Here is a 23,834-nt window from a genome sequence, read left to right on the forward strand (position 1 = left end):
ATTATTTTAAATTTGTTAGTTGTAAGTTTATTGTTTTTTTGGTTTTTATAACTTCTCAATAAGTTAATTTGCTGATGAAAACAAAGTTCGCAGTTTTGCATAAACTAAAACTTTGAAGACCACCTTTTCTTCCAGATTTTACATTTTGCGATTGCTTAATTCAACCCTTGTATATACAACTCAAGGTATAGCTTATTAATAATGATTTTTGTAATCTTTATAATGATTTATGCAGTATAAACACTTAAAAGCATTAAAACAATATTACAATAAACAATATTATTTATAGATATTATATGCGCACTATATTTAGATATATATGTACATATTTAAACATTACACAATATAGTCCACAATAAACATATTTACTAGTAAATTCTGCAGAATTCCTATTGTGTTTGTTTTTTACTTAACTTCCTCATTTTTATCTTCTTTTTCCAGAAAAACAGTGACTTTGTTAAAACATTATTAGTATAACACAACATTGAAATAATTGAAAGTATTATCATCATAAAACAGCATCCTGGTAAACAACATTATAGTTAAAAAGCAGTACCATGTTAAAACAAATTCCTTGAAAGTCAAAATAAATGAAAAACAGTATTTTTTAATTGAAAGCAGAATCATTGTAAAACAAAATTAGGAACAATGTCATGATAAAAATAATCATTGTATTGTACTACAGACAACTTGTCTGTAGTATAATTTTTGTGATGGTGGTTGGAGGTGTCTTATTGATCCATCCAGAGGCATGCTTAGATTTGATCCATCCAGAATGAGAGGGAGGGGGAGGCATACTTAGATTTGATTTATTCAAAGCAAAACAAAAATCAAAAGTACTTCAGCTTATAAAATTTATCCACTGATACCTCTAACAAATTTATGAAAAGAATCTGCTCATTCTTTTACATTTGCAGTATTAAACATAATGCTTTAGTGATGTAGTGGTAGAGCAATAATTTTAAAAGTTCCAAGATCCTGATCAAGTCCCTGGTAGCGTAGCACTTAACTTGTTTCAAAAAAATAATCTTCCACAGAACCTCCACAGAGTGTTGACACTAGTGAGAAAGCAATTCCAATTAACTGCACTAGATTTTTATTCAAATCTGAAACTCATTTAATGAACCTTTTATGGCACTTGCAACGGTTTTGATTATTTGACTCTTTCTTTTTACTGCAGCTTGCAAAGCCCTAACCAGGGCCATGCTAATGCCTGTCAAGATATCTGCTATGAAGATATCTGCTATCTGTCAAGATATCTGTCAAGATATCTGCTATCTTAACAGAGCCATTTAATGAACACATGTTATACATGCAGGAAGTAATTGTCAGTAACTGGTAAAAATTTTTTACTTTCCTATTTAATACATTTTACTTTGTAGTTTAATGTTCAAAGTTATGGATTTTTCTTCAGAACCAAAACATCTTTAAGACAAGAGAAATTAAATGGAGTTGCAAATTCTTTATTATTCATTCTTTCAATATTGAAATAAATGGGTGAAATCTTTTTGAATATGCAGCATAAGTTGTGCCAAATGCTAGCGAGTTATTGTATTAAAAATATCCTCATAACTGATGTATATACCCACACCTTCAGTCCGACCTGGAAAGAATATTCTTTAATTGTTTGATTGTAGTGTAATTGCATTTTGGTCTAGGCTTTTAATTTTTTTTTTTTTTTGCAACTTGGTGTACTTACGGTAATTTAAAATTATTCAAATTCTAGAATTAGGAACCCACATCCATTTACCAATGTATTATGTCCAAACAATAACTTTAGACTTCTTAATTTTTTTTGCATTAGGTTTTTCAAATATTTAAAGGGATCCCACAGTGCCAACACAAGTTGTGTTTATTTTAAAGAGAATGTTTTTAAAAAATGTTTGGGCTGATTTATTCGAGTAAAACAAAATAATAAACATATACCAAGAAAAACTAACTTTGTAGTCGAAGCTTGGTGCCTCCAATTTAGTACAATTTATGAGTCTTTAAAATACACATTGCAATCTACAAACTTTATAATTCAAGTGCATTTAATTCACAAGAGTTTTAGTATAAAAAATAATGCCATTGTAGGATTTTTTGTTTTTAGAAACTTCAAAAAAAATTTTTTTCCATATACAATCAGCAAATCAGTTTTATTTGTATAACTTTTCACTAATTCTCAAATTAAAAAGAAGTTTTTTTGCTTCTTTAAAATCTAACAAAGAAATTTATTTATTTATATTTATTTATAAAGATTGTCAGGATACTTTTATATATCTTTGATATAATTATAAGTTTATATAAGTAATACAGTACAATTTCTCTAATTAAAAAATCTTTAAATTTTTTTTATTCAAAAAAAAAAAGTCAGTAATTTTAAATGACATTTATATCCTTAAGAGTCTTTGTCAAATTAACTCTAAGGTTAAAATAAAGACTGTAATTTTCAAGTACAATGATAGCATGTATTGCTTCATTCAAACTTGGTTTTGTAACATTGTCAGAAACAAAAATATGGTCATTATCAGATTCAACTTCAGTTTCAATAGCATCATATCTAGAAACTTTTGCAATGCCATGGAGCATTTAGTCAGTTAATGAGCAATTTGAGCATTTTTTAACAAAATCTTTTGTAAAAAGGTTTCATTTAAAAAAGATTGTTATTTATAAAACCTTTATAAAAGTTCACTTTTCTTTTATAAAACCTTTATAAAATTTCACTTTTCTGTCTCTCCTGTAATCACTTCGTGATTACAGGAGAGACAGAATTTTGCAAAAATATTTTCAGTCATAACCTAAGTATACATACATTGAGTGACTTAAATAGGGATAGAAGCAGTTGAGTGTACATACATTGGCTGAGGGATAAGGTTTTAGCAGACATTCTTTTAAAGATAAAGATAATCATTTAATAAGATAATATTTATTTAAGTAAGTTAGTATAATTTGTTATTATTTTAGTTATTGTATAACTATATTTAAAAAATTAAATTGAATTACACTAGATTTTTAGTTGAAATAATGAAAATAATTGATGACTTATGTTTAAATACATGCATACAAATAAGAAAAAATTAGTTGTACACACATATAAATAATGCCTACCATTTTTAAAAAATAAACTAATATACATTGTATTAAAAAAAAAGTAACAAATGTTTTACAGAATAAATTTTATTAAATATATTATTATGACTAAATAAGAATTTCTAGAATATGTGTACCTGATGAAATGTCTACAAAATAAATGCTTCTAATTATACTTTTATACAGTTAAACAATCAAAATTACAAAACAATCTTTTTTATCAGAAATTTGATAAAAATAAAAATCATTTAATAACATTAAATATGACACAAAACCAATTATACCAATAAACAAACTTAGAATATCAGAAAAATTTTATTAATATTTTTATTATATTTATATTAAGATTTTATTTAATAATTTTTAATGCGAATTTTGCAAAAATTAAAAAATGAATAACCAAATTGTTCAGTAATTTATAAAGAATTAAAAATTTTAAAGAATTTTTAGATTTCTTATCAAAATTTTACCATGACTTCATATAAAAGAACTCTTTGGAATTAAACAGACTTGAATAAACTATGTCTCTATAAAGGCACTTAATAAAAAATTTTTTTTTTGTAAAGTGTCTTTTTGTAGGCCTTGATCCACTTTAGATCCTAGTTCTGATCAATTCTGTTGCATATTGTCTAAATATATTTGTCAAAATACAACATTTATATTGAATTTTATATAAAATTTCGTGCCAATCATAGGTCAGATATAAGTCATTAAATAATCAACTTGGTGTTGTATGGATCATTTCTAGGTAATATCATGAGTATATCAGAGGTAATAGGTAATATCAGAGTAATATCATGTGTTGTGAAAAAATTTTTTATTTTTAATGATCAAAAAAACAAAACATCTACCAATAACATAAGATGTTTACAAAAATATCAAGTAATTTGCATATTTGCATGTGATTGTATATTTGCATATAACATCAATATCTACATGTAAATAAAGATAATCACCTATCAGACCCTTAAGTAAGTGACAGTCTGAAAGTTCAACATAGGATTTTAACACTATTATTATTTTTAAATAAATTATCTAAATTCAGGTTAATTTTATTAAAATGTACCTGATTTGAATATTCCTTTTATAATGCTTAGACACCATGGTTATATCTCCATGTTTAGTTTAAGATTTATATAGAGAACATTAAAAACTAAAAGTAAATTTTTTTTTCATGTTTTGCTAATCGTGCAGCTAAATGTAAATAGCTAAATATGCATCAATGTGATACATAATATGACATATCAAACACATGATATATATATATATATATATATATATATATATATATATATATATATATATATACATACATACATACATATATATATACATATATATATACATATATATATATATACATACATATATACATATATATATATATACACATATATATATACATATACATATATATATATATATATATATATATGTATACATATATATATACATATACATATATATACATATATATGTATATATATATATATATATATATATATATATATATATATATATATATATATATATATATATATATATATATATATATATATATATATATACAGATATTAAACTCAAAAATTAGCAAAAATAAGTCCAAAAAAGCCATATTTATTGGCACCTCATCAAACGAAAGTAATCGACTTGAAAAAAGAGAAGAAGAAACTAAGACAGTTCAAGATATTTTGCATTCACTAAATCTCAATGGCAATGTCAAAGCATTTAGTTCAAACCGAAAAATAAATGTGAAAACACAGCCGCAACCAACAGTTATAGTTGAACGTGAAAATAACAATGCACGCAACCAAGCAGCTGCTAAATACCTTTGTAAAGGTATATATAAAAACATCCACATTTGACCTGAAAGAACTATAGCTGAACAGGCTGAGTTTGTTAAGTTATTCAAAGAAAGACAGGAGGATAATGAAGATCTATGCAAAAATGGTATTCTTGATCAGCCCTTAAGATTTGTCATCCGCGGTGACTGGGTCCACTGCGTTGATGTCTCACAGACCCATTTATTTAACGGAAAAGAAAAACATCCATTCATTGATACCAAAGCAGCAGCTAATGCTTGAAAACCTCAACAACTACAAAACTTTTAGCAAAAATTCTACAGTAAACAATAAAAAGCAACCTTTTATAAATTCTATCAATAATAATAATAACTTCCTAAATAATAATGATAATAATGATAGCTTAAATGTCTTTATACCAATTCTACATCTTTAAACAAAGAAAAGTTACTTGAACTATCTGATAATGCTCTCTCAACATCTATAGACATTATATTTATTACCAAAACATGGTTTAATGAAATATCATCTCTGAGTTATGATCTTTTCAGACATGACAGAAATGGTCATGGAGGAGGAGTTGCTATTTATTCAAGAACTTGCCTAAACGTAATTGAATTAAGCTTTTCGTAAATTCATTCTTGTTTTACTTTTAAACATTCTGAACAACTATGGCTTTCACACTCAATCAGAAAAGTAACAAGTTGCTGATTGGTTGTATATACCGCCCAGCAAAAATGATGGAGAAAACTGCTAAAGAAATTAACAATTGCATAACTTTAGCTAAAAAATCTATTGATAGTAACCATTTTTCGAGATTATTACTCACAGGTGATTTTAATTATCCTAACAATGTTTGGAATAATGACTATTCAACAAACTTCAAAGGACCAAGCAAACCAATTGAAGCAAATTTTATTGACACACTCAATAATTCGTTTTCGTATTAATGCATACACTCACCAACATTTATACTTAAGAAAGATAAATCCATTAACACATTGGATCTTGTTATAACAGACTCTCCAGAAAAAATAAGTAAAATAGCCTTTAATTCGCCTCTTGAATGTGCAACACAAGGTCACTTACTGCTCAAAAGGAATCTCATCATTGAAAAATCAAATTACTCAACCCCATTTCTTTTTTAAAAATTATGTTATAAAAAAGGTAACTATGCAAAACTAAATGAAGCTTTTAATAGTTATGATTGGATTGCTATGTTTAAAAATTTAAGTATCAATAATTCCGAACAAAAAATGGACAGATATATATCATAAACTACGTGCTAAATCCATACCTCCTATATCAAAACACACAAAAAAAAAGCATTAACCTTGGATCACAATTGACATTATTAAATTAAGCAAAACAAAAAAAACAACTATGGTACAAAAATAGAAATACAAAGTGGAAAGTTCCATATCTAGTTAATCTTTATAACACAGTTTGTAATCAAATCAAAAAGTATACTTGTTCAGCAATTAGAATCTTTGAAGAAGATTTAGCAAAGAATAAATGCAATCCAAAAAGACTTTTCAACTATATTAATTCTAAACGTTCATCATCAAGCCCTATTAATGCATTGATCACTGAATCAGATATTAGCATAAAGAAAGTAGATAAAGCAAATGTAATAAATTTGCAATTTCAATCAGTTTTCACAAGCGGAAATGTACACACACTACCGCATTTCCAAAACAGAACATCAAACACAATCAGGTTATTAAAAATAGACCAACCTCTAGTAGAATTACATTTACTCAAATTAAATCCAAACAAATCGTTTGGCACTGACTGCATAAGTCCATCAGTTCTACAAAAGTATGTAAAATCATTAGCCAAACCATTATCGCTTATATTTCAACATTCAATTGATCAATCTGAATTACCAGAGTCCTAGTTAGAAGCCAATGTTACTCCATTATATAAGAGAGGCTGCAAAACAGATCCAGCAAATTATCGACTAGTCTCCCTCACTTCTGTTACTTGTAAAATTCTTGAGAAAATAATTAGAGATAAAATCACAGAACATTTATCTCATAATAATCTTATATCTACCTGTCAACACAGATTTGTCACAAATAAATCAAGTGTCACAAATCTTTTGGAAACTATGGATTTTATAACCTTTGCAAAATCAAATAAAAAATCGACAGATGTTATACTCCTGATTATGCTTAAGCTTTCGATAAAGTACCGCATAAACCTTTATTATTTAAACTAGAAAAATACGGAACTGTTGGTAAACTTTCTTCTTGGATAAACTATTTCCTTTCAAATCGTCGACAACGTGTTGTTTTAGGAGAAACAATATCTGATTGGGTTCCTGTCACTAGCGGTGTTCCTCAGGGTTCTGTTTTAGGACCTACTTTGTTTATTATATACGTTAATGATCTGCCTGATAAGATAAACAATGTTTGTAAAATGTACACTGATGACACAAAGATACTTGCCACTATTGAAAGCAAAAAAGACTGTGAACGACTGCAGAGTGATATTAATTGGATTACAGAATGGACAAGTATGTGGCAAATGCAACTCAACGAAAGCAAGTGTAAAGAATGCATATTCTAGGGAGTTTTAATTTACAAAAATTTGATTACTATATAAATGACCTTAGCACACACCAGAGAATTAAGCTTGAAGTAACAACAACTGAACAAGATTTAGGTATAGTTTTGTCATCTGATCTTAAATTTTATGATCAAATCACAAAAGCATCATATAAAGCTAATCGAATGCTTGGAATTCATAAATATACATTTATATCTAGAAATATTACTATATAGAGTAAACTTTATAAAGTTTATGTGCGACCACATTTAGAGTATGCAGTGTCAATATGGTCGCCTTATTTAAAAAAAGATATTAAATTTTTGAGAAAATTCAAAAACGTGCTTCAAAGATACCACACAATCTTCATAACCTTAATTACTCTATTTGCTGTTCAGCAATTAAATGCTCATCACTAGAAAAGAGATGCCAACGGGGAGATCTAATTCAAAAATACAAACTAGAGAATTTTAAAAATAAAGTAGTCTGGCACAAAGAACCTATGAAGGTCTCTCCACGAGCTGACCAACATTTACAATACCGCAGAGAAATCATAAAGAACTGTGCTCAACAGTATCATTTTTTTAACAATAGAGTTGCTTCGATTTGGAATACACTTACAGATGATATTGTCATGCAGCAAAACACAAACTCTTTTAAAAACAACTTGGACAAATACATTGAACAAAATTTAAACTTAATAATCTAACGAAACTGCAAAATGAAAATGCAGTCCCGAAGTTACTATGGCTTTCTCATTCTTTGGCGTTTAACGTTGTTGCCTGCAACAGATGAGATGCTTTACACAAAAAATGACAATAAAACTTTTTTGTGAGTAACTTAAGTTACTAATATTAATACTAATACTAATATACATATATATATATACAAATATATATATATATATATACATATATATATATACATATATATATATATATATATACATATATATATATATATACATATATATACATATATGTATATACATATATATATATATATATATATATATATATATATATATGTATGTATACATATATATACATATATATACATATATTTATACATATATATATATATATATACATAAATATGTACAAATATGTATATACATATATACATATATATGTATACATATAATATATACATATATATACATATATATGTGTATATATATATATATATATATATATATATATATATATACATATATATATATATATATACATATATACATATATATATACACATACATATATATATATATATTTAGAAATAAAAAGTAATATAGGTATATATATATATATATATACCTATATATGTATACATATATAGGTATATATATATATATATATATATATATATATATATATATATATATATATACATATATATATATATATAGATACATATATATATATATATATATATATATATATATATATATATATATATATATATATATATATATATATGCATATATACACACACATACATATATATATATATTTAGAAATAATAAGTTATAAGTAACCGAGCAAAATTGTAAAGAGTAAAATAATGAAATATACAAAATATATGAAATAAAAATTATATATATAAAGTAAAACAAAAAGATTATAAATATGAAATAAAAATATATAAAAAAATTTATTTAATTTTTTGAAAGAATTTAACTACCATCCAAACTAAGGTTATTGAATCCATGCCAATTGACGATAGGCGAAAACCATCTGGAGCTACTGTGGGAGCTGAAATTTCATATTTATAAATTGTAAATTTATTCAAAAAACTTTTGTAATAACTAAAAATTCTTTTTAAAAAAACATAAATCAAACCAAGTGCCTGAGTTTCAATCCAACTCGTTGGCTTACTATCAAATCCTTTCCCAAATTTGTTCAATGCAGCTATTTTAAAACTGTACTTTGCTCCAGCAAGTAAATTATTCACTCTAAAAGAAGTCATCTCTGGTTGAAGTTTTGCAAGAAGGGGGAAATTATCCATGGTGAAGTTACTCATGTATAATTGATAGCCTAAGTTAAAATTAAAAACAAAATTAGTCATGAAAATATTAAAATCAAGTTTTAAGTTTACTAAATTAAGTTATGAAAGAAAGGTTAGTTTAAAAAAGATAAACTTTTAAGGTAAATTAACAAACCTTTGTGTTTAAAAATATTAATTCATTTCATTTTAAAACTCTTATTAAGTCAGGGACTATACTAGTCTACTAGTACTTTTATTAGTGTTAACATATTTCCGATTCCAGTTCAAGTCCAGTGTAAACTACTTGACATATCTTATATTTTAAATATATATATTAATTTATATTTCAAATTGATGAATTAATTTCTAAAATGTTATTATTGTATTGTAAAAAAAAGTAAACACAAGTTTAAATATACTTTTTACAACTATTTTATATGGTTTCAAAATCCATTTTATTATCTTTTCAGATAATAAAACAGATGTTGCTCATTATGCTGGGTGAATAAAAAAAAGCAACTGCCTTTACTCAGCGCTTTTATACTAATTGCTCAGCTTTACATGAACACATTTTTTATTGATTTTTCTCAAATTTGTATTCACATAAGCGCAACAATTACTTCAAAAATGTTGAGTAAAAGCACTTGCTTTTTTTATTAACCTGACCTATACAAAAATTAATGAAAAGTTTCAAATAAAACTAATTATTTTAATGCAAAGTTAAAACAAGCGCAAAGCAAAATATATTCCGGACATTTTTTGCTAAATATTTTCTGCATTAGAATAAATTTGGATTGAATGAATGCTGAAATAAATATATGCTGATACACATTAACTTTAAAGTAAATCGATATATTCGTTAACCATATTTATTTATATATTTTAACTATTTTCATATTATAATTATTATTAATTTGTATACAGGAGTCGTATACAGGGATAAGCCTCTTCTGGAACCCTTGCAGATATATTTTTCAACTTATAGTTTTTCCGGATATCCAAACCAATTTCTATACATACAAGTTTAGGTATAATTTTTGTTTTTTAAGCTTTTCACTCAACATTCTAAGAAAAATAAAAAAAGTTAGAAACAACTCAGCTAAAAGCAAAATTAAGAAAGAAAAAAGAGAAAATATATTCCAGATATTTTACCTTAACAATTTTCTGCAATTTAAAAATAAGACATGGATGATCTATGCATATAAATCAACTCATATTTTAACATAATTTGCGCATTCAATGTTTGAACATTGCAAAATAATTGGTTAATTGTATCTTTAAAGAATCGTTATGATAAGAGTTATGTTTAACTAAGAAGCCAAGAAGAATATAAGAGAGTAGAACTAAAAAAATTTATAAATTTTTTATATTTCATTCGAGAAAATAAAATAAAATTAAAGTGTTATTAATGATTTATTTACTAACAACCTGTTTTATTAATGAATTATTTATTAATAACCTATATTAGGGGTTGCTTACTGCTAGTTTTAAATAATATTTTTTCAACCAAGTAAAAAAACAGACTTTATACTGTAAATAACAGATTGGTTAATTAAGTTTGTTTTAAAAAACATTAAGGCACATTAAAAATGAGAGAACAACATGTATATAAATTTTCTTTGAATATTACTTAATTTGAAGAGAGTATATAAGTAAAAAATTATAATTAAACAAAGTTTCAAAGAGTGGTATATTCTCAAAAAACAAATTTGTGACCCTGTATCAAGTCAAATGAAAGGGCATCATTTGAAGATTTGCTCCAGATATGGCAACAGTGTATAAGGACAGATTTGGGATTTATAGAGAAGAAAAAAAAATCCGGAGTAAGAAAGTGGCATGCATGATATAGAGATGCTAATTTTGCAATAAATTTGATATATGATTTCCAAAGAAAGAAAGGGAGTAAGAATTAATCTTAGTAGATAAAAGGTAAACGACTCATCAAGTACATTACCATTCATAAATATAGGACAATCTAGATTATATGATTGTTATACAATTTGTAAAGAAGGATTCAATAATTTTAAAGATGTTACCTGATACACCATAAGAGAGCTTATGGAGAAGACCAGCATGCCAAACTCAAAGGCTTTAGAAATGTCGATAGCCTTAATCTCTCCACATCTATCTAATGCATGATTAAACATATCATTTATTACTGTTAACAAATCAGCAATAGAACGAGAAGATCGAAAACCAGATTGTGTCAGATTGCTCTCCAGAATTTTTGAAAATAAGGATAACAGTTACTGCTTCCTAGCAAGCTGGAAAACAAGACTCCAATAAGCACTTGTTAAATAGTTTAGAAAGTATAGACGACAGCTCTGGAGAACATTTCTAAAAGACTATAACAGTTATAACAGCCAGACAACAAACTATAGGAGTCTAAGCAGGAAATTACTTTAGATACAGAAGCTGGAGTGATACAAATATCAAGCAATAAATCAACCTGTTTGTCGGCTATATCAGGTAGGATGTGATTAGTGGAATCAAAAGATAAAGGATGAAAATTTTTGAGATAAAACATGAATAGCTTAGTAATGGAAATAAGATAGAAAAGTTAAAAAAAGGTTTTTTGTTAATATCTCTATAAATAATTTTGTCTTATTTTCATTTTAACTTGTTGACTAGTAGTCCGCTAAGTTAACAAAAAGAAACGTGTTTTTGTTTCGGTAATTTTTTAGATTTTTATTCATTTGTTTTAGTAAGTTTAATTCTAAACTTATTTTTTAAGTTTTGTTTTGAAGACATGAACACAACTAATCTTAACACTTGGGGATCCCTTTAATTATAAAATCTTGACTTGGTCTAATTGATGTCAAAAAATAACAAAAAATAACAAACCATCCTTGAAAAAAAAAAATCTTGAAACCACCCTTAAAGGTGAGGATATCAAGAAGATTATAAACAAAAATTATAAATAACAAGAATATAAAAAATAAGAATTGGGACTTAAAACTTTATGATACCTATACGTTAGTGATACATCAGGTTTTAAAATAAATAAATTGTCTGTTTGTTACTATAGATCAAACAAAAACAAAAACAAAAAAAAATTAAAAACCTGTCAATGGACTTCCGCCATCAAATGGAGCATCCCAAGTCAACTGTAGAGAAAAAGGTTGAGTATCGATTACACGAGGTGTAGAAGGAATCATGGGAAGCTCTAAAGCAAAAATAGTGTGATATAAAAATATTTTTAAAAACTTCTAAAACTACGTTTTTAGTTTTAAGTACAATTTTTTAGATTTATTACTCTACGAAAAAAAGAATTTTAAGTTTTAACTTAAATAATAATTAACCAATAGTAAACAGCAAATTAAAACACAGACAACAATTTGTTCTCAGATAATTGTTATAACGAAATTTACTTTTTAACAAAATATTTTCTTATTTAAAAAATTTATTAATGAAAATATTTGAACTAATGAAGGTAACGCTAACTATTGTGCGTAATAAAAAAAAAGTTGTTAGGCATATATAATTAAAATTGGGTAAAAACTTTAGCGAACCTGATATTTTATAAATTACAAATTTTTATAAATCACAAACCAATAACAAATTACAACAAAAATTGCTCTACCTGTTACTTTGTAAATTAAGTGTTGGTCTGTAAATTAAGTGTTGGTCTGTAAATTAAGTGTTGGTCTGTAAATATAAAAAAATTCTTTTTATGGTAGCAGTAACAACAAAAAATTACTTACGAACAAGCACCAAAGATGTAGAAACAAAAGAATTTCCCCCTAATGAAAATACATGACAAGAAAAGTCAATGCCTGTATCTATCTCTTGCACATGTTGCACTATTAGACTACCATCAGGCTGAACAATGTATCGAGGGTCTTGAACTATAAGATTATTGTATCGCCATTCACGTGTATAATTTATATTGGGATCACTTATTACAGTGCATGCAAGTCGTACATTTTCCCCTTTGGGAGCATATGTTTCTCTTTGAGGATATTCAGATATCTTTGTTGGAACTTTAATATAAAAAACAAATTATTTTAGTAATTGCATATATATAGTTTAAAAAAATATTTTTTCAATAATTTTATCTAAAAATTAATTACCAATTACAAAAACTCGAGAATATTTTCTTGATATACCAACCATATTATCAGCTACACAAGTATAAACACTACCACTACCATCAAATTTTTTTATGATTAAGGAACCATTCGGTAGCAATGTATAGTCTGAGTTTGGCTGAAGATAATAAAGTTTTATCATATTTAACATCATTATTGATATAAATTAATTATAATATAAATTTTTGATTTTTTACCTAAATTAATAATTCTATATATTATATTATTATGAATACATTTATTTATTATATTGTAATATTTAGAGATGAAAAAAAAGTGTTTTTTTGCTATCGTTTTTTTTTTTTACTCAAAAAAATTTGTTTGGGGTTTTTGAGTTTATATGGAGTTTTTTTTTGGCTTTTACAGTTCCTTTTGGTGCTCTTATTTACTTACTATTAACTTTTTTTCCAACTTATCTTAAATGTTTTTATTTAGTTCTGTTTAAGTATTTTAGATTCTATATTAGATTGTATTAAAAATTACTGATTTTTTTGTTGGTAAAATGGTTAACAAATTATTTGTTCTTTTCAAAAATTGAATTCAAAAATTGATTAGAAACAATTTTATTTTAAGTTTTTTATTTAAAACTTATCTACAGAAGAATCTTGACTAGTAAACTCTGATTCTTGGTCAAGTGACTCAAATTTTTGTTTAGGTGACTCTTCATCTGAAACATTTTTTGATTCGTGACATTCAAGATTCGTAGTTGTGTTGCACACATATCCATTGCATCAAGTTTTAATTTTTGTAATACATTTAGTTTTTTTTTCATTTGTTAATCTGTTTCTTTTGGCACTGTGAATATTTGCATAACTGCTAAAATTTTAGTATTTTAAAATTTTAGAATTTTAGTAGATAACTTTTTTTTTTTAGTAGGGTCTCTTAAATCTACTAAAATTTTAGAATTTTAGTAGATTTAAGAGACCCTAGCTCTTTAGAGCAATGCTCATTATAGTATTTGTAGAAAAGAGAAAGAGAAGCTGATGAATTCTTGCAGCTACTTTTGATAATTCAGTAGATGAACATAATCCCTTCCACCAGTTTGATGATGTTTAATGATTATTACGTTCTAATCAAACAACTCAATCATGTGATTACTTTGATTAGAAATTTGCTTAATTAATGCTTACAATACCTTATAATGACTATATTTTAAAATTATTTCATAATTCAATTATTAAAAAAACTACTAATGATAATTGAATTACTCAAATTTACTTTACTATAATTTATGATAAACTGGTACATTAAGGTTTTCAAAACAACAATATATCATCATTAATATTCTTATGTTTTAAAACAGTTACCATAAAGGTATAAAATTAAAAGATAAAAATACTACAACACGCTTATGCAATACTATTTATAACATGATTGAAAATACTATTTCCACTTTCTGAAATTAAATTTTAACAAATTTAATTTATTTGCAGAAATAAATTTAAAAAACAAAAAGCATAAAATAAGATAGCAAAATTAAATAAAAACAACATAAAAACTATGCAAAACTTATACAATGCTTATAAATTTTGCAATGCAATGTTATTTCATTTATAAATTAAAAAACTTAAGTTCTCATTCATTCTTCAAATTACAAAAACTAGTTTTCATTCATTCCGTTAAAACATTTGTTTTTAATGTGAAGGAAAAATTGTTTTGAACTCAAAAAACTTATCTACATTCAAAAGCAAACAAAAAAAGACAAATCTACCTTTGATGTCTTATGATGTTATGATGTCTATGTATTTTATAAGAAAAATGTTTTTTAAATAATTTTTTCAATTTTATTTTAGCTTATTATAAGTCATTGAACAACAATTATTAAAGTTATTTGATGAACATTTGAAGAACTTGTAAAACAAGACAGATAAATGGTATGTTAAATAGGAGAATGACAAAGTCTTTTAATATAAATCACCTAAAAACACACTTTTTAGGTGATATTTATTTAAATGTAATATTTATTAAAAAAAAAGCCTTAAGTTTTTTGAGCTGTGGTAAAATAGCAAACAAGGAATTTTTAAGTCTCGAATTTCTTGCAAAAACCTGACTTTTTTTTACTTTCCCAACTACCTTGGAGGTAGCTTGGTAAGTCTAAAAAACTATAATACACTAAAACATAGTTATTTAAAAAACTTATTTAAATTACAAAATCAGTTTTCATATTACTAATCTATGTTAAGTTCTTCATTAAAATTGATAAATAAAAAATTTGGGAAACTTTTCTGATTTTTATGGGGATCTGCTATTTTAAGAACTTTAAAAGCAATATTAATAAAATCATATGTTAAATAAAAGAATGAAAACTCTCCTTTAATAAATATCACCTAAAAATAAAATTTTTAAATTATTTCAATGTCTAAAATAAGAAAGAGTCATTAAAAAAAAAAAAATGAAGCAGTAGATTTTTTTGGCTAAAAAAACGGTTGTTTTTTTTGTTGCTAAAAAACTAAAACCAAAAAACGAGTTAAATCTCCAGCAATATTATCAAACATATACAAATTTAAAGGAGCAAACATTTCATTAAATTTAAGGGATTCCCAAGTGCTGACAAGTTGTGTTTATTTTGTAAACAAAGAAAATGGAGTTTGTTAAACTTACTAAAATAAATTATTTATTGAGATATTAAACAAACAAAAAAAAATTGTTGTTTTGCCATTACACTTCTGGTTGAGAGGTTAATATTAACTTCATAATTCTGCATAGTTTTTCTGTTATAAAAATATCTGGTTTGAATAATAAATTTACTCACCACCAAATCTTTTTTAATGATTTAGTGTACACAATCAGATAGAGTTTTCCCTTTTCATAAAAACACATTTGCTTTCCATTAAGCATTTCAGTTCAACTTTTGAGAAAATAAAAATTGTAATTAGGTAAAGAATATCATTTTTCTACTTTGTTTTATTTTTACATGCAATTAAGTATTTCATTTTCTTTTACTTTGAAATTAAATTAGTCGGATTATATTTCACTAAACCCAAAAATATAAAATTGTATTTTCGGTTTCAAGATTTTATTAGGAGAACTTGTTTTTAATAAATGTCAGGAAAAATTTTTTAAATTTAATAACTTTTATATGATTTATTTGATGATGTGCTTTTTTTGCTTTTTGGTTTTCAAATAAATAAAATATAGGTTAGACTTTTAAAGCGTACTTATTCCTTCCTATTCTTGGTGTTATTTTTATTCGCTTCTTATACATTTTATAAAAGGCATTTTTATATATTAGACATTTATATATATTAAGACATTATTATATGTAGGTATTTTTCAACATAAAAATTAACTGCAAAAGCGAAAACTAAAATATAACTTATCATTTATAGCTTATTATGAGCATTATAATTTTTCTTAGTTATTTGAAAAAGCTATTTCATATCACGTCATTTATTAACTACTTAAATGCATTAATCAGACCAAAAAGAAATGGCCATTAAAATAATGAAGTTTTTTGTTAATATCTTGATAAATAATTTGATTTGAAAAATTCAATTAGAATCTTATTTTTTCAGGATTATTTAAGATATGAATACAACTTGTCCTGGCACTTGGGGATCCTTTTAATATTATTGTAATTTTATTTAAATTTTGTTTAATTTTTTTAATAAAAGTAAACTAATATGTAAATAAGATTAATTCTTCATAAAAAAAATAATTACAAATAACTCAGTACTTTTTGTAAAAATAATTTTAAAAATGAAGTACTTTTTAAAAAAATTTTTAAAAACAATTTTGAAAGAAAATAATTAATATAACATAATAGAAATTTCAACAAAATGTATTTGTTATAAACAATCTTCTGAAGTAATTTTTTATTATTTAAAAGCGTTTCGCATAAATGAGAAAATAATTAATTAAAAGTTATTTTGAAATATCGAAGTTACTTATCGCGAAAAAATACATACTTTTTAAATATAAAATAAAATATATTACATAATATTCTTGAATAATTTTAATAAACCTTTTGATAAAACAATAAACATTAATCAAAAGTAATTTGTTACTTTATGTTTAAAAGAGTTTTTGCATAAAATAGTCAGAAAAAATCAAGGTTTTGAAGTTATTTATTCCTAACATAAACTATAAACATATAAAATTAGAGTTTTTAATTTTTATTTTTATTAATTTGATATAATAATATAATAGAAAGCTGTAGTAGTTCGAAAACTACGAGTGAAATTAATAGCAATTAATTTCACTTTGACAGCATATACATTGTGTAGTTATTCTAGTTAAATAAATTTAATTATAAATTACAAATCATATAGCCCTAGATATTAATGCGAGTTTTGAATTTGTTCAAGCCTTCACTTTTGATGATAAAATCTGGTAGTTTGTTCCACATTGATGAGACTCTATTGTTTAAGAATTGATGATGAATATCGCAGTTTTTAACAATTTCTCTTCTGATTTTGAAATTATGGCCCCTTGTGTTGGGCTGATACAAGGCAAAATATTACAATCTAGTTCTACAATATTTTTTTAAATAGTTTGTACATTTGAATTTAGTCGCCTCTTTTACGTATTTTTTTCAGTGTGGTTAAGCCATCTATTTTGATTCTTGTTTCATAACTTTGTATTCAAATGGTATCCATTTAGTGGCATAACAACGAACTTTTTCAAGTGCAATTATCTCGTTTTTAAGGTATGGGCACCATGCTTGTATTACAGATTCAAGATGGGGTTTTATAAATGTTACGAATAGTATCTTAAACATTTTTCATTAATTTGATATACAATTGGTTATGTGACTTTTCCATTTGTTTATTTGACATTCCATTAATTAAAAATATATTAGCTCTTTATGAAAGAAATATGATAAAGCAAGTCTATATTTATATTTATAAATTTACTTTTTTAAACTTTATTAGTTTGAAAATCCAAGTCTTTTCTGACTGTAAGGATCTATATCTCACTCAGGTTAAAGATATCAAAAGATTTAATATAGTCAACCAGAGAATGTTTTTGATCAAAAAATTATCTGGTTGACTTTTCACTTTAATTGTAGTAATAAAATTACTCAAACTAAGAATACATTTAAAGACCTCAAAAATACATCATTAAAAAAAGTTTAATTAAAGCATGGTGCTTTAACTAAATTTTGTTTATCCTATCTGTTATCTCAGTTAATAAAATTTATCAATACTCCTATATATACTAAGAATAGACACATCAAACTATTAAATATTGAAAACTACTTTATGGTTTTAATGTTGAAGACAAATAACAACAGCCAAAAAAATTTAAAGATAGGATTTTGGAAGAATTATTAAACAAAAAACGTTGTCAAGAAGAACATGCAAAATTTTTGGGAGTAACACAAAAAGCCATTTCTATGCATTTAAAAGCAGACATTGAAAAACAATTTTGTATGCGGGAAATGCTGCTTGAACAGTATAAAAAAGAAATTAATTTTGAAAAGTTAATTCATTATGATAACTCAAATTATAAAAAGGGATACGTTTGAGACAAAAATCCAAAACTGTTGCAACCAAAGCAAGATATTTGTACCATACTAATGCTCTATAATTAGTGGGATCAGAAACGTGTTTTGTATTTTGAGAAGTTGAAATTGGTTTAAAAATGTTTTGAAAGCTACTTAGAAAATAGTGGATATGAAGTTTTTGCCTCAATTACCAAATAGCTTAGACCGTGCCCTGCCTGACTCTCATTTATTTCATTTAATGCAAAACCCACTAACTGAAATATGCTTCACTTCAGAACAGGATATCTGAAATTGGAATGCGTTTATTTTGGCCTTAAAAAGATGAATGGTATTGGGATATAATCAATAAATTACCAGAGAAATGGTAAAATGTTAAAATTGCGAATAGACAACATTTTGAATAATGTATTGATTCAACTTGTAATTAAAATAAAGTCATATTTAGAATAAAAAAAACCCAGAAACTTATTTGTAAATCCAATAAAAATATTCATACATATTTAAAAAAATACTTATTTTGATTACTTACAAAGCTTATGCGAGAGTTATTTATCAGCCAGTAAATTATAGGCATTGGTGCACCCACAGCAACACATGGAATCTCTATGTTACTGTTAAAACCAGCGTAGATATCATTGGATTCACCCAAAATAGATGCACTAATATCTAAGAAATAACAAGATATGATGCAGAATATCAAAGTATGCAAATATACTTTTTATTACAGTATTTTTATTTATTACATAAGAATACTGTAATAAAAAATACAATGAATACCATCTATATGATATATACAATCTGTATGATATAAAACATATATGATAATGAAATCATGCGAAAAAACAATAGGAATTAACAACTAAGTATAAAATATAATAAAATGTAATATAGCATTAACATAGCATGAAATAATATATTAATCCACTATAAATTGCTTCAAAAGAGGCAGGTGATGCTCCATAGCTGTACCTAATAGAAGAAAAACCCTGATATAAAATCCCAAATTTATTGTGAGTAAGGGAAAAAGGAGTTTATAAACCTTGGATGATTTTTCTCATGGTAGTGTCGAAATTAATATACTCATTTGCAAAATCTTTTAATGCCATAATTAACTGAAACCCATTCAAACATAATTAAGATAAAAATTTAATACATATAAAAAATACATACTTAGGACTTTAACTTGTGCTTGAGCAAACACTATGCTTTTTATGTTACTTGCGGCACATTGAAACAGACCATTATCTTCCCAATTTAATTTATTTAAAAGCAGAGTGTTATTGGGAAGTATTGTATGCTTTCCAATAATTGAAACTGGAATACCATTACGATACCATGTCACATTGACACTAGGAAAACCTTGAGATACACAATTTAGTGATGATGTGTTGTCGGTGTATCCATATATATCAGTAGGTTTTACTAAAATCTCTGGGGTACCTGAAATATAAATAATGTTAAGATTATCATTATTACTATCAGTTTAATGGCAAAAATAATTGTAGGTAGTCAATTTCAGATGAGCTAAAACCAAGTTAAATTTTTTTTTATGTTTTATTACCTTTATAGTATTTTACAAATTAAACCAATTCTTAAAATAGTCATGAAAATAATAACAATAATAATAATAAAGTAAAAAAAAAGATTAAAAAAAATAAAACTATAAATTATATAAAAACTTGATAAAATTAAAATAATATTTAAAAACATTTTCTGATAACTTTGAGGATAAATATAATTTTTATTATTACATTAAAAAGTATTAAATTTAGATTTTTTATATTTTAAATGGTTACCAAAACCAAATCATTTTAGTAGACAACAGAAAGTATATTTCCTATTACTATTTTCCATATTACTAATTTATTGTGATTAAAATTTTCTCCATATTACTAATTTATAGTGATTAAATTACAATAGAAATTCTTATTATAATTAATGTTAAATTTTCTATCTAAAAAATTCAACAAAACCAAATGAGTAGAGTCAAAATCGCACACTTTCGTTCTTTTATGGATTTTAGATTTGGAACAACATCTTGGTTTTCTATTTGTGCTTTAATAAAACCACCACACCTCTGAAAACTACAAATGGCAGCTGCTGCTTTAGCCGCTTGCTTTATGACTCTTTCACAAGACTGGATGTGGGGAGGGAAGAAGGAGAATCTATTACCTTCTCTAAATTTTTTAAAAACCAATAAAACCATCACACCTCTCTATACTATAAATGGCAGCTACTGCTTTAGTGATTTGCTTTACAATTACAAGACTGTGTGTGAAGAGGGAAGAAAGATACTTACATAGGAGATTTTAATACTTTCTCTAAAATTTTTATTGTCATTTTAATTGGAAGGTTTGGCTCCAAGATTTTCTAGTTACTCTAATTAATGAGTTAAGGAAGACAGCATCAGAGTTGAGTGTAAGTTTTTTCAGTATCTACACTTGCATCGCCTAACTCTAAATCTCCTCTAACATTCATAATCATGTCGACTGCAAAAGTCTACTTTTATATGATTAGCTTGCAAGTAAAGAAATTGGAAGAAATTCAGAATGAGCATGACTAGCTCTTGTAAAAGTAACCTTAACTTTGACAGTTTGACTTTCTATTAGATAAAGAAGTTTAATCAGATGACGGGGTCTATCAACAATAGAATGCTTAGCTGTGATTCTAAACCATATAAAAGTATATTTAAGCCAGAAACTGAGTAGTAATATTTTATCTTTTTTAAATATTACTTTCTTAAAATGTCATCAGGAATTCAACTCAGAGGTTCAATCTGACTAAGAGATGTCAGCACTAATCAAACTTCAATAATCCTTTATTTGGTCTACTTTAAATAATAGTTTTTCTATGAGGTTTTATTTTCTAAATCCATCCTTGGATTTTGAAGGTTCATAAGGATTTGCAATCAACTGTTTAAGAGTAGCTCATCTGTATGCAACATGCAACTTGATCAAAAAATTTTTACCTCTACAGAAGAATCCATCAAATAAGAGTTTATTATCTACCATCCTTACCAGACCCAATCATTGAGTCTGTTGAGTTTAAGCATATCAAAATCATAATTTTCACAATTATATTTATTCTTTTTGGAAACATTTATAAAAGTTATAAAGCCCAATGGTTGGTACTTTGGTTGGTTTGTTTGAACTTTTTGAAGGTGTAAAGACTGTCCAGAATCATGATAACCCATGGGATTTTTTAAATATTTTGAGAACCACTTAATCGATTTTAATAATTTTTTTTTTTTTTAAGCTTTAAAAAAAATCATTTTCAAGCTGATCACAATATTTTCTCAATTTAGTGTAGATACCTCACAACTTTGGAAAAACAGTTTACATAACTTTTGTGGTGTCACTCCCCAAATTTAGTAAAATTGACCGATTTCTGACACAATTTTTCTCTTCTAATGCTTTGTGTTTGGCCAAAAAATTTTAATTAACTAATTTTTAAATTGGAATAAAATCACCACCATTGTGTTGATAAATTTCTTGAGTGATGGCAAGATGCAAAATCAGGCAAGAACAAGGTCATCTGGGTGGATCACCATGGTGGATGGGTGGATCATCATGTTTTTGTATCATAGGCATAAATTGCTTTTATAAACATTTTTTCATATTAATTTAGGAGTTTATATTTTAGTTATCAAAAAATAGCTTGAAAGGCAAATAATAACTTTCATGCCAAAAACATTCTTACTTTTTAATTTTATTCGTTTTTAGCAGAATATCAGCCTTCCTTTCGGGAATGTATAAAATTGCTGGCATAGGAGCAAACAGTCAAGATTGAAGCAGGTTTCATTATCCATTATAAAGCACTTTTGATTTGGTTGAGGCTTTTTTTGTAGCAGTTTTCAACGACGTTTACTAAAATGTTGGGATCTTCCAGGGAAATCCTGCTTTTTGTATATCTTGTAGCCATATCTTTTTTTGACTATTAAGATTGTCGATTTGGGAATACCACTTTTTTTTTTTTGTTCCAAAGTTTTTTGCTTGATGGTATTTGAGCTTCATTTGAGAAGTTTTTCATTTGCATCTTCAAACTTTTTAGGTTTTAGATGAATAACGTTTTATTTTAAAAACTTAAAATTTTAAAGATGCATATGAAACTTTCACTGATCCACATACATCATTTTTTGACTTTTCTCTTAACAAACAAACTTTAGTTTCTAAGCAATCTTTTCCTACTCCAATATATTTAGTCAAATTATTTACTCTTTGTAACAAAATGTTATATTTCTTCTATCATTTTCTGCAAAACAAAAACAACTATAACATAAAGTCACAAGATAAATTCAACAAATACCATAACTTTTTGATCATGGTAAACTTTTAAATGTGCTTTTTGATGCAAAGATGAAAACTTTAAGTGGATTTAATTAATTAGATATTTAAAAGACAATAGCAAAGTTTTGTAAAAGTTCTATTGTAAATATGCAGTTGTTATTGTTTATTTACATTTTCAATTTTCTACATTAAAAAAAAATATATACCAATTTTTTTATTTTAAAAAAAAATTTGTTTATTTAAATACTGTTTAACATGCCCTAAACCATAGTAAGCTCACCAAACGCCATTTTTATAAAAAACTATTAATTCTTAATTATAGATTTATATTAGAAAAACAACAACTCACTATAAACATTTAGCACCACTTCTTTCTCATTGATAACATTTAAATTGTTGCGAATAGAGCATTTGAACTTTCCATCATCGTCTTTGTACGTTGGAGACACTATACTTAGTCTACTGCCATTATCTTTTAATATATATTTAGAACTGTTAGGAATTTGCTTTGAGGTTCCATCTTTATTGATTTTATTCCAAATTATCTGGACCTGATCCATTAGCCTAAAAATCAATACAGTTTTACTGACATGAC

At 25.5% G+C, this 23,834-nt stretch overlaps 1 protein-coding gene across 1 annotated transcript in view; it reads right to left on the bottom strand.

Annotated features, from left to right (window-relative positions):
- LOC101235934 (protein sidekick-1) overlaps positions 1-23,834 on the bottom strand; it is a 101,170-nt gene that overhangs the window by 59,824 nt on the left and 17,512 nt on the right. The window contains exons 6-13 of the mRNA XM_065802679.1: positions 23,589-23,803; positions 20,124-20,393; positions 19,483-19,619; positions 13,487-13,622; positions 13,118-13,396; positions 12,478-12,579; positions 9,269-9,463; positions 9,111-9,181 (exon numbers count right to left, since the gene is read on the bottom strand). Coding sequence (XP_065658751.1) covers positions 9,111-9,181; positions 9,269-9,463; positions 12,478-12,579; positions 13,118-13,396; positions 13,487-13,622; positions 19,483-19,619; positions 20,124-20,393; positions 23,589-23,803 — 1,405 coding nt within the window. The remainder of the gene's footprint in view (positions 1-9,110; positions 9,182-9,268; positions 9,464-12,477; positions 12,580-13,117; positions 13,397-13,486; positions 13,623-19,482; positions 19,620-20,123; positions 20,394-23,588; positions 23,804-23,834) is intronic.

This window comes from Hydra vulgaris, chromosome 08 (assembly GCF_038396675.1).
Source record: "Hydra vulgaris chromosome 08, alternate assembly HydraT2T_AEP".
Taxonomy (NCBI): Eukaryota; Metazoa; Cnidaria; class Hydrozoa; order Anthoathecata; family Hydridae; genus Hydra; species Hydra vulgaris.